Source organism: Acipenser ruthenus, chromosome 2 (genome assembly GCF_902713425.1).
Source record: "Acipenser ruthenus chromosome 2, fAciRut3.2 maternal haplotype, whole genome shotgun sequence".
Classification (NCBI taxonomy): Eukaryota; Metazoa; Chordata; class Actinopteri; order Acipenseriformes; family Acipenseridae; genus Acipenser; species Acipenser ruthenus.
Window position 1 is genome coordinate 26118326 of NC_081190.1, and position 19801 is coordinate 26138126.

At 37.3% G+C, this 19801-nt stretch overlaps 1 protein-coding gene across 3 annotated transcripts in view; it reads right to left on the bottom strand.

The window, feature by feature from the left end:
• Positions 1–232: 232 nt before the first annotated feature.
• The window catches only part of LOC117973660 (small conductance calcium-activated potassium channel protein 2-like), an 82267-nt gene continuing 62698 nt past the window's right edge, over positions 233–19801 (bottom strand). The window contains exons 3-6 of one of the 3 annotated variants that reach the window (XM_058992744.1): positions 12500–12610; positions 10852–10979; positions 5588–5657; positions 233–2715 (exon numbers count right to left, since the gene is read on the bottom strand). In XM_058992744.1, coding sequence (XP_058848727.1) covers positions 2428–2715; positions 5588–5657; positions 10852–10979; positions 12500–12610 — 597 coding nt within the window. In that variant the 3' untranslated portion in view covers positions 233–2427. The remainder of the gene's footprint in view (positions 2716–5587; positions 5658–10851; positions 10980–12499; positions 12611–19801) is intronic. The other 2 variants (XM_058992732.1, XM_058992738.1) reach the window with 2 other exon arrangements.

Consider the following 19801-nt stretch of genomic DNA (forward strand, 5'->3'; position numbering starts at 1 on the left):
GTAACTAAAGGGGAGGGGGTGGTCTTCAGAGACACTCAATATCACTAATACCCTGGGAGGAGTCATTCTCTTGCAATAATCAAATGCTTTCAACAGAACGTCAACAGACTAGTCATTTCATTGATTTGTACACCACATGTACACTAAGGCTGTTTTGAAATACCCTTCAAACTGCTCTCAAATTGCCTACTGCTACTCTGTCACCTGGATAAGAGTTGTAATTGCACCTGATGTGTTTAGGTACTGTGTGACTGAATGAGACCCGAAACTGAGGTCTTGCTAAAGTTTAAAGATGAATACTTTGCTCTCTTTTGTGGCAGTCCTCACAGTTGCCCCAGTGATTGACTGGTTTTGTTTTTATTATCTTACGCTAGTTCCATTTCATACACTAGAGAAATCAAAAGCTATAGTGTGTATTTACCACACCGTAGTATTGGGACTCCATGTTAAAGAAAGAACAAATCATGTGGGCTTTCACCAATTAAAGCATTTTCCTGTTCACTGAAAACGTTGTTAATTCAGCTAAAATGTTTGTTGCAGTCCCCAAGGAGATGCATGCATTTTATTTAAGTTCACAGTGAATGAGCAGAGCTGTCAATAAGCATCAGAGATGCACATTAAAGGAAATCAATGATCACCCTTGCACAGGATTTAACTTCTTTGTGCAGTGTTTGGACTGAAAATTGCCATTAAACCAAGAAATACAGAAAGGAGAAGGCTTCCTAGAACAATTTGTCCATTTTAGCAAAACACTACAAGATTGAAAATACCTCTTGTAATTGGAGATCTGTGTTGTTTCCAAGCTCTTAAATAGTAAGTAGTGTGGTTCTGAAAAATATAGCGTTATACGTCCCCACCTGTTGCTTCAACTGCTTAAATAATGTACCACTATTTTTTCTTTTCATCGTTAATATCCTGATAACTTTGTACACATATAACTTTAAAGTCTGTTTCAAAGATCTTTTCTAGTGCACTGGGGTTTGAGAGTAAATTACTGCAAGAAGATTTAAAAAAAAAAACATAACAAGTGCTCTGGCTTTTCTTTTCCGTACCACATCATGGATAGTTTTTGCTGTATTAGTGCACTAGAGTGGCCATTTTGAAAAGAGCTTTGAAACAGACTTTAAAGTAATAAGTATAAAAAGTTGTCAGGATGTTAACAAGGAAAAGAAAAATTACAGATACGGTATTTAAACAGTTGTAGCAACATGTGGAACCCTGCTACTTGCTCTTTAATCTAATTTAAATGAAAATCCCAAATTTGAATGTTTCTTTGTATGACTCAGTTCTGGCAATGGCCCTATTGTATTTGCAGCTGCCTGGATGCCTCGGCAATTCGGTGGTGATATCACCACCTCCAGGTGTGCCTTATGGTTACTAGGAGAGCGTTATACGCAAATCTTATGACATCAACAATAGACCTTCCAGTCCAAACCCAATTAAACTAGGTCCAGATGAGTGCCGGAGCTGAGTCATTCAGTCAAAATGGAGGCAACCTAACCATCTATGATAGGTGGAATACTGCAGGTTTAAAGTAACAATTATGTGGGAATGTTTACTCAGTTTAGGACTTGCTTTCAAAGCCGTCTTCAGTTGAAGTCAACTTTAATAATATAAAAAAAGACTACTATAGCAAAAGGCCACTGGAGCAAAATAATGTGCTAAGAAGACAGAGAAGAAAAAAATAGTCTCAGGCAAGACTTCAGTTAGGAATTAGTGAATGGGGGCTTTTGCCTGTCCCTTAGAATTATGGCAAGCCTCCAGCTGAAAGAATCAAGGGCAGGCCTGTGAATGCACAAGCAGTGTGAGTCAAAGTGTTGAGCTCCATGTCTAGAACAAACATCAGTTAAAACAGGGAATATCTCTTTGTCCAAAATCATCAGCATACTGATATAAGATCTATATCCGGCCTTTCTTTTCTTGCTCCAAACCTTGTTTTCTGGGTTATTCCCTTTCGTTAAATAATATATATATGTTTTACTGATTTTCCATAATTTGTTTCCCTTTAGAATTGTTTCATCAAAACAACAGCAAATTAACAATTGTTATTGATTTCTTTGACGATCATTATACAAACCTTTAATACTTCTGAACTCATCTGAACTCCAAATTTGACCAAAAAACTATGCAGAAATTAATTTTATTATATTTTATATAATAGTAAAGTTCATTGAAGTGCATGAATAAAAAGGTAGTGTAATTACAGAAGAAACAATCTATATAGCAGTGGTAGGTGCATTCACTGTGCATCTGGAAAAAAAAAAAAATTCTCACTTGTTTTGGCCTAAAACATTTTTGTTCAGGTTCCCTGGATTCTGACATCAGAACCCGGATAACACTGATTAAAACCATAGGGCTTTACAATAAAAGCTAAAATATTGACCATATGATGGCAAAAAGTCTTTATCTTGTGGGTATATTAGTCAACTAGCTGCTCTCTGATGAAGTTGGCGGTGCCGTTGAAGAGGACCTCCTTCGTCTGGATAAGGACCGTGATCGCTCAGCACTGCAGGAAACTTGCTTGTCGTGGGATTGCATTTGAACTTCGAGGAACTCTCTCTGGTGTTGGCCAATTGTCTGGCTAAGCAGTACAGGGAGAGCTTGTATGCTCCCAATTAATGTTTCTAGTTTAGTTTCCAGGTTAACAACCCTCTTCTCAAAGTCTTCACCCCTTTCGTTTAAGTCCGAAATCATGTCATACATGATATTTTGTGTCTAATGGCAGAAACAGAGAAAAGGTATTAGCAAGAAAGCTATTATGACTAGGGTAGCCATACACATTAAATATAATATATATATATATATATAATATATAATATATATATATATATATATATATATATATATATACATACATACATACATATACACACACAGTACACAGTAATATATATGATAGGAGAATCCATGTTGTTTGGACATATATTGTCCTTCTTGATTCTAATCAGGCCTGCTGTAAGGTCACAGTGGTACATGTATGATTATTTTTTCTTGAATCAGGAAGCACAGAGAATGGCTAAAAACAAAATATGTCTTATGCAAGCTCAAAGCCATGTAAAGCAGCAGCTTGTATGGAGAAAAATGATTACATCTCACATTGGAGTACCAGACCTCAACCCACTCAGAATGGTTGCAAACATAAAAAGAAAATAAAGGAAATAAAACAAGAAAAACAATCAAACACTTGCATCTCCAGTTTGAATATGTTTTTACCATTATGAATGATCTTGTTTTATGCTTACATATGGGCAATCAGTCTTTTGCTGTCTGAATGTTACTAATTCTTAATTACTTTCCAATTACAAACATATGTTTTTTTTCTTTTTTTTTTTTTTTACTATTAGTCCCCAGTAACCATATGTTGACTAAGGAAAAGTCTTTATCAGAAGTACTAAGACTAATTCAGTCTATCTTTATTTATCACAGATGACCATAGCTTGTACAAGCTCTTTGCATAAGCATGTGGGATATATAGATATATAGATATATAGATATATAGATATATTGCCACTCTCGATCATTTTCAACAGCTCATTGCTTGAAGACTATCTTGTTTTTCATAACCTATTCATTTCAATCCAGCAATACTTGGTGGAATTCAGAGTCTGTGCAATAAGCCTTGATGTTAAAACATTTAATTAAAATCAGCATTAACTCCCTGCTCATGAAATTAATTGATGAGAGTCAATACTTCAAATAGTTTCCACTTACAATACGTTACTGCTTATTGCTGTAGAAATGTCTGTTTGGGGGTCTTTTTCTCTTAAAATGCACAAGTGGATTATTTTGTCTGGCAGCATCATGGGAATGCACCCATTCCAAGTACTACTGTGTCTCTAAAGGCTTTTACTGCGCAAGTAAAAACTGTACCAGTACAAGTACAAACTGTACCAGTACAAGTACAAACTGTACCAGTACAAGTACAAACTGTAGAACTCAATAGCTCTTTGGTTCCGATGGTGATTTTAATGAAAGTTTGGAAGCATTACCTGGAACATGCTTTTGATATTCACGTTCCTGTATAACAAGCACTTTTTGTATGTTTTTGTTCCCCATTTATAGTCTTGTTCACGGCCTTTACATTTTTTTTTTTTTTTTTACATTTCCCAGGAAAATGTTCTGCATTTCATTTGTTTTTAGTCATGGAAAACATGAGCAAAGTGGTGGGGAATAAGCATAAAACGGTTTTGTGATGGAAATCGGTGATTATAATCATTATTTGTATCATTTTATGTTTCTAAAAAGAAAAAAAATCTGTTTTTGACATTTTCTACACTAGTCATACATGTACTTTTATACATTGAAGTTTTAACTAATACATTCAGAACTTCCAACATTTAATATATATATATATACATATACATATTGTTAAATAATAATACTAAGAATATGATGATGATGGGTACCATAAGCTGTGAAAACATGTGTTTTTTTTCTTTAACCTCTGTCTATTCCCCAGACACAGTTTTACAGTCACATAGACAGACAATTAAAGCTATGCACAGCAGAAACTGCATCTGAATTCTCAAGATACCATGTTAATCAACATGGTAGTAGTATTACATTGAAAAGAGCATGGTGGAGGTCTTTTTTTAAAAAAAAAATGTAGTCGTCGCCAATTTTTTACCCCGGTTTTCTCCCCAATTTAGCGTGCCCAATCATTATTTGTATCCTCGGCCCACCGCTCGCAACCCCCCCGCCGACTCAGGAAATGGCGGCTGGAGCACGCGTCCTCCGAAACGTGCTCCTGCCAAGCCGTCATTTTTCGCACTGCGGATCCACAGCAATGCTACCAGACCTATAGTGCCGGAGGACAACACAGAACTGGCAGCTCCACTGCAGAACCACAGACGCCCTATCGGCCACAGGGGTCGCTGATGCGCGGTGAGCCGTGGATTCCCCTGCCGACCTAAGCCCTCCCTACCCGGGCAGCGCTCGGCCAATTGTGCGCCGCCCCCTAGGAACTCCCGATCACGATCGGCTGTGACATAGCCTGGATTCGAACCTGCGATCTCCAGGCTATAGGGCACATCCTGCGCTCCGCGTGGAGCGCCTTTTACTGGATGCGCCACTTGGGAGACCCTGGTGGAGGTCTTTATACCAAAAGTGTAATTAGCATCATTTTTTTTTGTTTGGTGTGGGAAAATAAATCAGATAATGAGGAAGTAAAAACAACATAAGGACATTTTTTTGTCAAATGTGGACAAAATGCATTTTGGTGTAAAGAGGTTGATAAATTTGACCTCATAAGCACGATACAATGCATATTACAGGATAGTGCTTTACCATATAGTGTATCCTCTCAATCACATGACAATGTGTACCTTTTGGGAGATTTCCACAAGGAGATCATCAAAGCCTTTGTCTGCAGCGAGACAACTGCAATGACCCCTTCAATGTTAAAAGGGCACAAAAAGACCTCTTCATTATATTTCATTTGACGTATGACATCTCCAAAGCCATTTCACTTCAGCTATTGTTCCCAAAATAGATTTTATAGAAGTAGAAATTCCAGAGTTGCCCTGTTCTCCTTTTTAAGTAGTAAGCGTTTATGACAAACAATGGATTGATTTTGAACTGTACTAACCTTAGCCAGGTCCACCAAAGTATTTGCTTGATCATTCAGCTTTCGTTGTTCCATTTTTACGCTTCTTAATCTAAATGTGGAATTTTTGGAAAGCAGTCATTAAACAGCTCATTTAACTGCGGTCTCCAGACATCATGCACAGATCATACATCCACATGGACAATGCTTGTGTTACTTTGGCATCATAATCCAGTTAGTTATGTAGTTGGTTGAATGAGATGCATGCTTTCTCCACACCGCAAAATAAAGCAAATAGCAAGAGAGATGTTACATGATCACTGAGCGTTGTTTGCCATGTGTTTAAACAATTTAATATAGTTTTTTTTACCAGTATGAAACACAAGCCAGAAACAATTCTCAAAAGCTTCAGTATCATGACAAATAGACATAGGAAGTTCTGAATTTAGGCACTGTGTGACCTGCTTAGATGATTTGGAAATTAGGTTATTCCTATGCCTAAGTGACTAGATACAGGAGTTAGCTCTGTTCAGTCTGAAATGGAATTGATTAGAAGGTGTCTGGACCCGATGGAGAGTCAGTGATAAGCAAGATTCTGACCAATATGAAAAACAAATCATTAACTTGCAGCTAAAGCAATACAGTATGTGGTCATTTGTTTAATGTCTGACATTGTAACCTGTTTACTGAGGATTCCTTAAGCAGCCCATATCACATTTTTGCACACTTATTCTGTTTAAACACTAGTCCTTAGTGATATTTTGATGCATCAGTTTAGTGTACTTATCTGAGATCATCTGTGATTCTGCAAAGAAATAACATTTTTCTGGAAAAGCTAATAAAATCAAATATCACCATACAAACCCTAACAAATCTTAAATGTTTTTTTCTTCTTCTTAATGCCAGCTTTCTGTTTTTACAGTCACTTCAGCAAATGCTTATTTTCCTATTCCTACGCATGACTGTGCATGTCACTTTATAGAAAGGCCTTAGTTCATTAAATGCATTTTACAACAATCCAGCAGACTTAGTAATTAGCATGTATAACTGAAGGGGGTTCCTTGCTGTATTACAGCTCCCCTTGCCACTCCTGAGTCTATTTGGTTGTTTGTGTAAATAGTGTATTTCTGAGTGCATTTCTCTTTACAACGTAGATCTTACATTTTCCTTTATGAGAGATGCACAGGTCTGGCAAATGCATATTTGATTGTAAAAGTAATAAATTAAATTGCGTGCAATTCTGCAAACAAATTATAATACCCAAAAGATTTATGACAAGGTCTGTACTTTTTCACGTAAAAAAAGGGCTTATTTCACTGCATTTCACGGTCTAAAAATAGGTACAGGCTAACTTCACTATAACAAACCCTCAATATATCAATATATACCTTTAAAACTCAAATGCACATTAACCAGAATGTGTGTGCCTTTGATGCAGGACGATCAGCTTTACTGAAATTTTTCATTTCACATTAACTTTGGAATATTTCATTAACTTTATGGCCTTTTATCAATTCTGCTTTAATGATGAAGACAAGATTTTCATAGAAGAAGTTATCGGTCAGTCAGGGGCTTTACAAAACATCTCTTTTGGGGTTTACATCAATAATTCAATGTCAGAACAAGTGGTTAAAGGGACCCAAATTAGAACTTCACAGAAGCAAGTGAAGTGTTTTAGCTGTGCTAGTCCTTTTTCCGGGCTGTTCTCGATTGGGACCCCACTAAATTGAATCTCTTACATTTTTGTTTGTTATTGGGTTGCTTTACACAAGACTACAAATGGGGGTATCTAATTTAACTTAAGATGCAATGAGCTGGTTATAAAGTATATGTTCACAATACTGTTTCTTTAGGCAATGTCACATAAGTTTATATTGCATTTTCCACCACAAGTGAGGGAAGGTGTGAAAACTCATGAGTGGCTGGTAGACCATTTACTCACAAGCCTGATCGATCACTCAGACCCATTACTGTATTATATTACCACTCAACTACATATGATATACCTGTTATCTAGTAATTTGTCTGGCCAAATAACACTTCAGGAGGTGTTTATTATTGTATTTATCCTTTTCTTTTCTTTTTGTACTATGGCCATTATCCATCCCAATTCTTTACTATTCAGGTTGTGTGGTTCATATCCATATAAGTGTTTAAATACTTATATATGTATTTATGTTTAAGCCATATACATCCAGTATGACCATAATAGGAACTGGAACTGGAACTGGGCAATTTAGATCAATCAGAGGCACTTCTAAACAAACAAGCAAACCAAAGTCATCTACACTAGACTGTTGCTTATACAGTAGCATTTACTGTATTTCATAAATACTTTATAATGTATAACAATAAACAATGCATTATTTCATTGTAATTATTTTAATGTAGGTGGAATTATATCTAATTTTGAAATGATATTTAAAATATCAGGCTTGATTTTCAAAACTGCTGTGAATATGCAAGACAACACTGATTGTGCTTTTTATTCTGTGGAAATGCTGGCTTACATGCTTTTATGTAACAGAGATATTTTACAATCTGATGCACGATGCACTTCCGAACAACAAGTCTCAAGTCAAAAAACAAGTCTTTTACAGCAATATTTAGTGCAGGGTTTTTAATGTGGTGCATATCTGGGAATGCACATGCATTTGTTGAAAAACAGAACAAAAACAATTGTGAGTGACCAACACCTTTGTGATTTGAAAATCTGGCCCCAGTAAATTAATATCTGTGGTTGGTTTAGCTGCAAGTGATGGCAATAATAGAAACTAGTGCAAATACAGCAGCGTGCTTTCAAATGGAACACACTGTGCTATTATGTGTGCAGTGAATTCCACTTATCACGGATAGGATCATGATTTTGGAATACGTTTCCATGGCAGTGATCATACCATTTGATTGACAGGAAATAGGATCTCTCTGATGCATGCACAGAATCTTAACATTTTTTGAAGAACAGCTCATACAAACTTACTTCCGAGCTCTAGTTTCATTTTGTTGAAACAAAAAAAAAGACAAAACAAAACAAAAGTAAATGTAAAATACACTAAAAACAAAGTAGCACAAAGGGAATGGGTAAGTCAAGACAATACCGTAATCTGTTAGAACGGGGGCATTAAAGCAGACAATTCTTTTATGCAAAAGAAACACACAAAAACAAAACAAAAAAAATCTAGATTGATCTTCAGCTATTCCTGAGCACTCAAGTGGGTTAAAAGTATTGAGAGTTAAAACTGTATAAGCAATTTTTTTTAAAAATTTGCCACTGTAAAACACTACAGATAAAACTAAACTGAAAAGCAGTGAATGTGATTAGAGCCTGTTTATTAATAGATTTCATTACATATGCAGCCATAACAGTCATATGATACCTGACATTAATAGAAAACAGCAACATGCATTAAAAAGTCTCATCAGAAAAAAGTAATTGATCCTGACACAACATTATAAACGAATTTCCGCGACAGCAGAAAGCATGGTCCCACCTGACCCTCTCAAGGATTCTATGTGGGGTGTCAGGTGGGGTCCTATTTCATGCTGTCCTTGGAATTCTAAGGTTAAAGGGGTTTCATCTGGGGCAATGTGAAAATACATTCTGGACAACTAGCAAAAAAGGGCTTCATGATAAAGTTAATTGTGTTAATAAGAGGCAAGAAGATGGTTGTTACACCGTAAAGAGAGTACACTATGTCATTTAAGGGTATCCAACTATGCAGCACAGAGAGATTGCACTGTGAGGTACACAGAGTAGAACAGCATACTTCCTTAAGTGAACAAATGATACATTTTCAAAACTCATTAAGAATGAAAACCTCTAATCTGCAATGATAGGAACAGTTTGAAAAAAAAGTATTGAAGCTAACCAAAGGACCGTAACTAGCTAGTAAGTACAGTATGTATCTTTTCTGTATGTTAGCAAGGGTTGACATGCTCACAAAACATGTAACACTATGCTAAGTTAACACCAGTTTGTTCTCTAAAAACAAAACAAAAAACTTCAAATAATTTAATTTAGCCTGCACCTCTTTCTTGCGTGTTCAGTTTCCAATTTGTTTTTCCTGTTACAAAAATTGGTGCGAACTTAGAACAGTAGTAAATGTTTTGTGAAATGGCCCATTAATGTTTTAACTTCCTCTCAAACCTAATCCACTTTTTCTTAAAATATATATTTTTGGCTTTCAGTTGTACAATTAATTACAAATGTACAATCACATCAAATACATTTTACAAGCAACAATATTTTTTTTATATTGTAATATTAGGCTTTTTCTGTATTAATCAAGTATTAACTGAACCCAGTCTCTGCGGTAGATGTACTAAAATGTTGCAGCTGTCGCAATAGTCGCAAACCAGTAGCAAATGAGTCGGAAGTCTTGGGTGAAATGTACTAAACAAGTGCAATGCTGTTAGCGACTTTTTAGGGAATGCTTTGCGGCAGCAGTTTTTCTTTGCGGTTCAATCTTAGATGACTATGTAATTATGGGCGTTCTTGCATAAATTCACAAAAAAGGGTGTGGAGGATATCAAATGAGGGCTCTCAGATATTATAATGAGATGTACTAAAGCTGCAGACAATTGCAACACTTCCAATTCCATCAATTTAAGAACTTTTGAAAGCACGTTTTAAACAGTCACAGTTGTTGCTGGCATTTCCCAGTCTGCTTATTTCATGTGTTGCCAGTTATGCTCAATGCATTTTTGAGGTGAACACCCAAGTACCTAATTTTCACGAAAGTCAGGGTGTACTTACAAGCCTTTTCTATGACATTTCTGGTTCCCCCAACATGTTGGGCGTAATAGACTGCACACATGTGTCGCTAACCCCTCCAGCTTAGATTTCGATTCTTCACCCTTGCATGTATAGATGTTATCCTTCGGGCACCCTCTGCTGCAGCAAACCATAACTCAACTCCCGCTATTTGAATAATGTCACACGACTCTCGCAATGCTAGAGACCTCGCTAAGAAGATGCAACAAATATTTAAATAAGTATATTGCGGCTCTTTTCATTAACATATTTTCTCTTCGTACATACGACAAAATGAATAATTTGCTAATTGTCGCAACGAAATTGCAAATTGCGGTATGTTTGTGCTGCGACTGGCCCATAGTACTACCCCTCTGACTTTTGACTCTGTAACAAGTAACCCAGAATTGGTGGCATGTGAATGACCACCATTCAGACTTCTGTATTACTTGGTGGGGAGAATGTGTTTAGTTTAGTTTAGAAACTAGTGGACATTGGATTGTATTATTTATATTACATAAGAAGACATACATAAATAAAGAACCATACTCACTGGTGAATGGCCTGTAAGAATTTCCGTTGATGTTTCCTCACTCGTGCATGGTCTATCTTTTTAACTAACTTTGTGTTTTTGTATATTAACCATGTTTCCCTGAGTACATTGGCAGCTGCATTTTTCACCTTAAAAAAACAAAACAAAAAACAGATAGTTTAATCATGAGTGTATGGCATTGAAGGAATGCTGAAAAACAATAACTAAACCATGTCAAAACACACTTCATGTTAATTCTTCACCTATTAATCTTACAAAACTAGGGTAACTCCATCACAATCAAGTCCATTCATTAAAATCCATAAATCAAACTTCTGAGATGCTTTTTAAAGTTTTGTAACATTATCAGTTACATTTTTCATTCACAAACAATGGTGCAGATAAAGAACTTCATAAATCTGGCCCTGTGTGTCTTATGGTTGACTACAAAAGGTGGTTTCTACGGTACTGAAGATATGGTTAACTATGCTTTTTATGATGCTTTTCTGTACTCTACCAATGTTTTACTATGATTTTACTTTGTTTTACTTTGTTTTTACAACAATGTACATTATATACGACATGGAATGTATTTTTTTTACCTTTGAAAAATTTTGAACAGAATAATTATAGGACAGCATTCTTCATTTGTATAACAATACAGCCCAAACTCCTTTTGAACTGACCAGGGGGCTATTTAAAATAGGCCACATGTGTTTTTGTATTGGAAAAATACATACATGGGTAGTCACTATACTGTAAACAGATGGTGCTTCTCTCTAGTTGGTATATGCTGTCCTCTGTCAGCTTGAAGTATGCTTTTTCAGGGCTGTATTTATTTCACAGGAATTGGTTGTAAAAGCATGAACAACCCTAAATTGTTGAACAGTAGAAACAACACAATTGTGTGCAATTAAAAATATTAAGGACAATAAGGAATGCCGAGGTGTCCTTGTAACTTTGGCACTGGGGCCTCACCCCCTTCCTGTAATGAGGCTTCTCTGTAATGAGGAAGTCCTCTCTGGGTATTGCACTATGGTGTCTGTATTGAACAGCTAATGCAATAACACTTTATTTCTAATGTTTTATAAAAAGCATTATAAGGTGTAATAAAGCATAGTAAAAGCATGGTAAATCATATTACACAAAAAAGGCAAACTGTGGTAAATGTATTGTGGTACCACGGGAAAGTAATGTGAAGTCTGCAAAATTACTGTGCGAAAGTCTTATTAAGAAACATGTGTTCATAAAATATACTAGAATTTTGATTCTTAAACCCATACAGTGTGGTGTCAGTGGCTATGTGACTTAATATCCACCCTGCCTGCATCCAATGCCATAACAACATAAAATATCTTTGGTAGAATTTTTTTAAATTATTTAAAAAAACAAATAAACAGTCTCTGGAACTGTGACAGCTGAATTTTAAACCCACACAACATTATAAGCTCCTTCTCTGTGTCATTCAGCATTATTCTTGGATGTTTATGATCTGGCTCCAGGTTACAAATAGTTCTGCCGCTCAATCCTTCATCCTGACGTGGACTAACATATTATAGTAACTCAAACATGTCTTATGGTCTCACGTTAGTGCTAGAATGACAATTATATACTGTATTTGTTATATATGCAAGCTGTTGCGTCAAATTGTATTCAGTTAATGACTTACTCTTTTAGTTAGCTGTGTGTCCATCATAAAATTGTGCACATGTTTTTCAGCTTTGGTTAGTTCTAACTTCTTCGCAACCACAGCTACCACCAGAGCAGTGCAGCCAGCTCCCTGGAAAGAAAAACCAATATTAACAGTGCAGTTTCCTTTTCTCAAATCAGTCGCTTCAAGATAAAACGAGCATACTGTACTTCCCTGCTAAAGGTTATCCAGATGAAAGCAAGTACCAATCGATGTATGCTATGGAATCCATTTTACCATGTATTGGAACTAAATTTCCTGTGCCATTAGAGGAAAAACAGCCCTATAGATGGATATTACCACCTCCATGCTTGACAGTAGGTATGGTGTTCTTTTCTTTGTACGCCTCACCACATTTTCTCCAAACGTAACGACTACCAGCATGACCAAATAGCTCGATTTGAGTTTCATCACTCCACAAAACCTTTGACCAGAACTTATATCCCTCTTTTAAATGCTGTTTTGCAAACTTTAAGCGATTGTTCTTGTGACGCTTTCCTAAGAGTGGCTTTTTCCTTGGCCTGCAACCTTCACCATGCAATACTTGACCGATGGTTGAAATGGAAACCCCACTCCCACTTGCAGCCAGTTCACTTTGAATATCTTTGGCAGTCAATCTCGAATTGTTATTAACCTTCCTCACAATTCTTCTATTTGCTCTTGGTGAAAGAACCTTCTTTCTTCCAGACCAAGGGGGCATTGCAACAGTACCATGAGTCTTGTACTTCTTGATAATAAAAACTATTTTTTGGGAAATTGGGATACTCAAATGCTTGTAAATCTTCTGCATTATCATGTTGAAATTTTGAATTAGCATTTTTTGAGTTTTGCAATACAATTGCTGAAATAAATAATTGTAGACACAAAAGCAAAACTTCTGCTACAAAAGATTTTTCCCTTGTTTTTCTCCATGGATATTGTGAAGCAAAGCACCACTAAGTTAAAGGAAATTATTGCTTTTCTTCTGTAAATATCTGTTAATGTCTATATGTATATATGTTTCATATTGATTTTTCTGTGTTCTGGAAGACTTCGATATTATCGATATCAATATCAAAATACGTGCATGATATCGATGTACAATTTTCATATCGATGCCCACTCCTATATATATATATTTTGAAGAACTTTAGATGTAGACCACAAAAGATAACCACTAGGCAAGATGTTTCTCCTTTTTGCTTTTCAGTTAAAGCCCATAACAGGGAACCCCTGAGCAAAAATGGTAAGGCTGAGCCATGTGGAAACAAACCGATCTTTATAATCAGATGGATCCCACTCAAAGCTGATAAAAAGGAGATTTTTTTTCTCTACTGTCATGTTGAAAAGTAAAATCTAATACATACAGCTTTGCCTTTTTTCTCATTCTGTGTTTTCTACAGCACAGCTCACTACCAAGACCACGTAGGTCAACATGTTGTCAGCAAACAAAAGTTAGCTAGCCCCGTCCTGCTCTTTAAAAAAGTACCAGTGGGACCTTAAAATGCCTACAGATGAGAGAGGACCTCAGCTTCCACAGAGTAGACATGATCTCACTTAACAACATGCTGGAAGTGCTTTGGCTCAGCGGAAACAGCCAACTAGCACCACTTTCTGCAGCATCTGTTTCCACATCCAACCTCGCTTATTGCCTCTGAAACCTGACACAATCTAATATTGAATAAACAGACCTGAAAGGCTCAAATTAATACTGTCATCCCCGTTCTTCCACCATTAGTGTAAAACCTCATCCCACAAAAAAAAATCCTGTCAGCTCTAAAAAGCAGCTTACACACAGGATAATTATTTTCAGTTATGGGTGTTCTGGTGAGAGCTTATTTTATTTTATAAATATGGCTACCCTGCCAATTTTTTTACAGTACATTGAAGCAATTAATAACATTTCAGCCAGGAAACCAAATGAGGGATCACAAGGTTCTATTGATTTTTTGTTACAATACAATAATGTTACTGCTACAATAAGTTGGCCTATTGGTCTTGTCTGTCGGAGATTTCAACGCAACTGGCTGTGGCCTATAAAGAAAACAACCGGGACGCTGAGAACCCCGGGGTCCGCAGTTTCTTAAAAACAAATTTTAAGCAAAAGTGTATGGGTTGTTTACTGGAGTATCTTTTAAGCAGTTTCCCAAGCAAGTATTTTAATGAAATGTTACAGAAAGGTAAAATTAAACAGAGGCTTAATGTCATCTTTGTCAGCCTCTGTAGCCACCACTATGCAGGAGGGGGGTCATAACTGGTCAAGACGTTGTCTTTCTGGTCCCACAGCCTTTAAAACAGTCATCTGGCCCTGCTGCATCACTTGCAGCAGCACCGCAAATTGGTCAGTGTCCATCTTGGTCTCTCCTGGTTGTCTCGCTTTGATTCTGTGGGACACCACTGCCATCATGTTGTAGTGTGAAAATGTATTGGTAATCATATGAAAGAACAAAAGTTTGCAAGACGTGAGGTTGTTCATTTTGTCCTTTTGATCTCTGTCACAATGACCAGTATCTTCTGGCCAGGGGGGGGGGGGGGGGGGGGGTTATTGGCTCCTTTTTATAGCAAGAAGCTCCACTGGCACACGCCCACCAGCCGGTTAAAGAATCGCAGCCACCCAATCCTCGGCTTCGATTCCCTGTAGACAAAACACCACTGATAGCGTGTCACAGATGGAGTATCTGGTTCTTTCCTGCAGATGCACGCTTGAGTCTGAGAAGCCAGTGAAGGTTACATTGTCCCTGTTACATAAGGGTTTTAAAAAATAATACTGCAGCGCACCTGCACAAACCAAATTACTGTGATATAACGTGAATAATGAGATGGTAAGGCTATTATCGAATTGTGTGGTTCCTAATGGTTACATACACAGGACTGGTATAATGTGGTGAAAGTAGCTTGAAAGCGGTGAGCACAAAGGAAAATAAGGAGGGGGAAAAAGTGAAAAGAAAATAAGTGACTCAATGTTAGTAGCCAGCAGGACGTTGGCAAAACAAAAACAGAATAATAAAAAGGTATAGGTCTGGCAAAAGAAAGCATGTAGGGAATAAGTGGTGCTGCAGATCTGCTGGGTCTTTGAAAATAAGTGTGTCTGTGTTCTACACATTCAGACATATCAAAAACGTGCACCCAGGAGAGAAGCTAAATAAAGACATGCTGGGACTCATTAATTCCCTTGTTTATAAACGGCTGTCAGGAAGCATGCTGTTAGTGCCTTCAGAATAATATTCATTCACAAATCTCAGCTTCCCACTCATCGGCTATAGCATAATTTACAAAATGAAAAACTGCAAATACGTTGTCAGCACACCTTTGGGAAATAAAATACAGTTGCTTTTTTTTAGAATAATGAAATACATAAATATTATAGAGCTGTGACAGGTTGTTCTCTGGAGTTTCAAACTCATGCTCAAACTGGAGAAGCAAGGGGCACTCTAGCTGTGGGGCATTCTAGCCCTGGCAGCAATGCAGGGCACTCCAGCAGTGAGCATGCTGGCAGCCACTCCGGACGGATGTGCAGCTGGCAGGGGTGCGGGGTAATCCAGCAGTGGCAACAATGGCAGTGGCAATGCTGGCAGCAACGCTGGACCCTCCTGACCTGCATTGGGCAGGGGTGTGGGGTACTCCGGCATTGACAATGCTGCCAGCGGTGTGGGGCCCTCTGGCAGTGGCAACGCTGGCAGCGCTGCGGGGCACTCCAGCAGCGGCAATGGTGGCAGCAACGCTGGTACCTCCGGCCATGCAGCTGGAGAAGGCTCCCCCTTCTTTGGCGCTGAAGACGGCTCCCCCTTCTTTGGCACTCGGGCCGGCAGCTGTTCCTCCTCCTCCTCTTGGAGGGGGCAGTTGATCATAAAGTGCCCCCACTCCCCGCAGACGAAGCACCAACTTGAGGCCTCAAGAGCGCGGAAGTAGGCGTCCCAGTTACCCTCCCACAGCCCTGGGGGGGGGAGGGGGGGGGGGGGCGGTGCTGGCCCATTCAGACGTGTTGCTGGCACATACAGCTGGAGATGGCTCCTGCTTCTTGGGCCCGGGGGCTGGCAGCTGTTCCTCCTCCTCTGGGTGGGAGCAGTTGATCATGAATTGCCCCCACTCCCCAAAGACGAGGCACAAACCTGATGTCTTGTGAGCGCTGAGACAGGTGTGCCAGCTGACCTCCTTTGGCACTCGGGCAGGCAGCACCTCCACCGCCACTCCTCCCCTTTTTCGGCACTCGGGCTGGAGCTGGGAGAGCCTTCAGGTGGAGCCATTCCTCAGCTCACTCCACCTCATCCCGATAGAGGCCCTTTCTTTTCATTTTACATTTTTTTCTCTTTTTTTCAACTGCAGTCCTGCTCTGAGTCTCCAGGAACGCTAACCTGCTTCCGATACCACAACGTGATAGGGCAGCATCACGGTCAAGCTGTTACCGGCAGGGAGAGAGACTCAGAACACAGAAGTTGCATTGAGGCACTATCGCGCATGTTTAATAACTAATACAGTACAAATAACAAAACAAAACAAAACACCACTAAACAAATAAATGGGCACAAGGGACAAAAGTCCTACACAAAAATTCACAGACATAAACAGGACAGCAACACACACCTTCACCAACACCGACATTAACCTCTCTAACACCCGTGATTCCCCTTCTTATACACCTGTGGCTGGAGCCTCATTAAACTTTAATCATTCAATTACAGCCCCAGCCACATTCCCACATGTTTTCTCCTCACACACCTTATACCGGCAAGTATTTCTCTATAAATCAGCTTGTCATGCCAGGTTCTAGAGATTAAAAAGATGCTTACAGATTATACAAACAACAAAACAGTTATTCCAATACATATTTTAATACCAATATGAGCTGTTTGTAAATACAGTGATCCTGGACACAATATTAACCCTAACAACCACCTTCACTTTTCGGTTTTAATACCGCCATCTCAAAGTCTCTAACAATGAATGCGAGTCTTAGCTGTATTATTTTGTTAAACATAAGTAAAATTACTAGGGGTGCAACAATTAATCAATGCATCGATTATTGATCATCTGTCCTTAAATTTTCTGAGCTTCGATTACCTATTGATGAATCGATGCATCCAATTAGAACCCAGTTTGAAGTCTCCTGTTGCCGGTTTGTATTAAAACCTTGACTGTGTGAAAGTGCGCTTCTTTTAGTGCTAGTACGGTAGATTACTGCGTTGCTAGGATTAGTGCGTTCGTTACACACTCTACATTTGTGTTGGACAAGACCATTCAGAGGTTGGCCTATTGTATTCACGTTTTCTTGATTTAAAAATGAAGGCAATACGTTTTCTACTGATTACCTTCTTTTGTTTCAAAGCATGTTGTGTTTGGATTATATGGTAATATTATATGAAAAGAAGCTGAATTTAGTATGATACTTAAATTAGTCAGGATTTGTGAGATTAATTCAAATGTTTTGCTTTGCTTTTGGACATAAAATGTTAACAGCAATGATGAACAACCATAGTTCAGATATAAATTAGTTCGCACGCATATTCTTTTCAGTTGTTTGAAACTCAAGTCCATTGTATTTCTTTTTTTTTTTTATAATCAGAAGTGTGCTAATTTAAAAATACATTGTGGCTTTTTGTTTAACTATTATGTACAACAGTGTTTTTAGTTACTGGATCTTCTTTATTTTGAAAACTAAAACGTCAGTGCATTGATTATCATTGATAAATACCTATACGATAATCGAATACAAAATTAGGGTGCCGATTGTAAAAATTACAGGTTAGGCTTCCTCTTTTAGATATCATTATGAACTGATTTTGAACGTTTTTTTATTGATTTAATTTACATACATTTGTATGCATGTTTAAATAGCAATTCAGGGCTAAAATGTAATTTTGTAAACCCGCTGTGCAAAAAACACATAGGTTGCATTTATGATATGATATGTTTTACCTTGTTTGCCTTTGAAATCTGACTTTTGTTAAAACAACATTGACTGGTGGCCTGATGGCCTTGGGCATTACAAGTCGATCAATATACTACTGATTTGTTTATCTGGTAGATTTGTGAAATTGTAAACACACATGATCTAGATTTATAAAACATGTGTAACAAATATCAGAATATAATAATCATAATCATGTATTTGAATCGCATTGCATTTTATTATTATTATCATTATTATTATTATTATTATTATTATTATTATTGCTTTGTCTGATTTTTCAAAGTGAAGCAAGAGAACACACAAAATGTATATTGCTACTGCCTAGGAATGAAAAAGGAGATTGCCATAATGCTATACATGTTTACGATTTGATTATGCCATTAAAAGACATTTAGAACCTTAAAGTGAGAGAGGTGCAATAGCCCTGGGCCATGGTGTAAAGCCAGTAATACAGCTGCGATTATCTGCTCTTTCGTTGTTTTGCTTTCAACCTTCTCTACAGTCTACATATAACAGTTTTAAAGAATAGCTAAGAAAATAACTGGCAGTTATTTGAAGTGCACCAGTCAGAAAACTGAGCCTTTTTGTTGTTAACTAACATGATATAAAACAAACTGATTAAGCAGTTCCAAAGAAAAGCTAAATTAGTTTTACTGAAAGCAAATGTTTTTTTTCTTTCTTTTGTTGTTTGAATCACAGCTCAGAGTTGTTTTTTTTTTATTTTTTATCTCTCATTGAATTCAATGTAGTACAAATCAATATGGCTATTTACTGTCTGTGATTTTCCGATTTTGTATTTCATGGTTCATACAAAACTTCATGCATTTATCATATAAATCTTTAAAAAAGTAAGTCCAGTAGAAAATAACCCTGACAAAAACCACTGAAAATTCACCATTCAGGTTTTGTTTGTATAGAATCCCTGATACCAGCAACACATTGAATTCATGTTACTGTATTCTGTGTGGTAACTTCAGGAACATTCTCTACCCTGAGCATGTGGCACTGCTTTAAAATGCTGTTGGTACTTTTAGGAATATGTTCATTTTTATTTTTTGTTATTTAAAGATTGGAAGTTTAATTTTAGGTGTAAACAATGTTTTGTGTACAGCTATGGCCAACAGTTTCTAGAATTTTAAGATTGAGACATAATTTAAAATATATATATGAACATAATTTGGAACTTTTATTTTACATCATGTAATCAAAGAAACTACAAAATGATTTAGCAAAAGTCTACCAGAAACCATAATAGTAGTACAGTATTTAATGTTCGATTTAAGTTGTCAGTTTTACGTTAAGTATATGGAAAAACTACAAAGCGATATATAATTCAATATGTTAACGTAACATTATTCAGCAGATTTCATTCAACTTTATGAAGCAAAATGTGT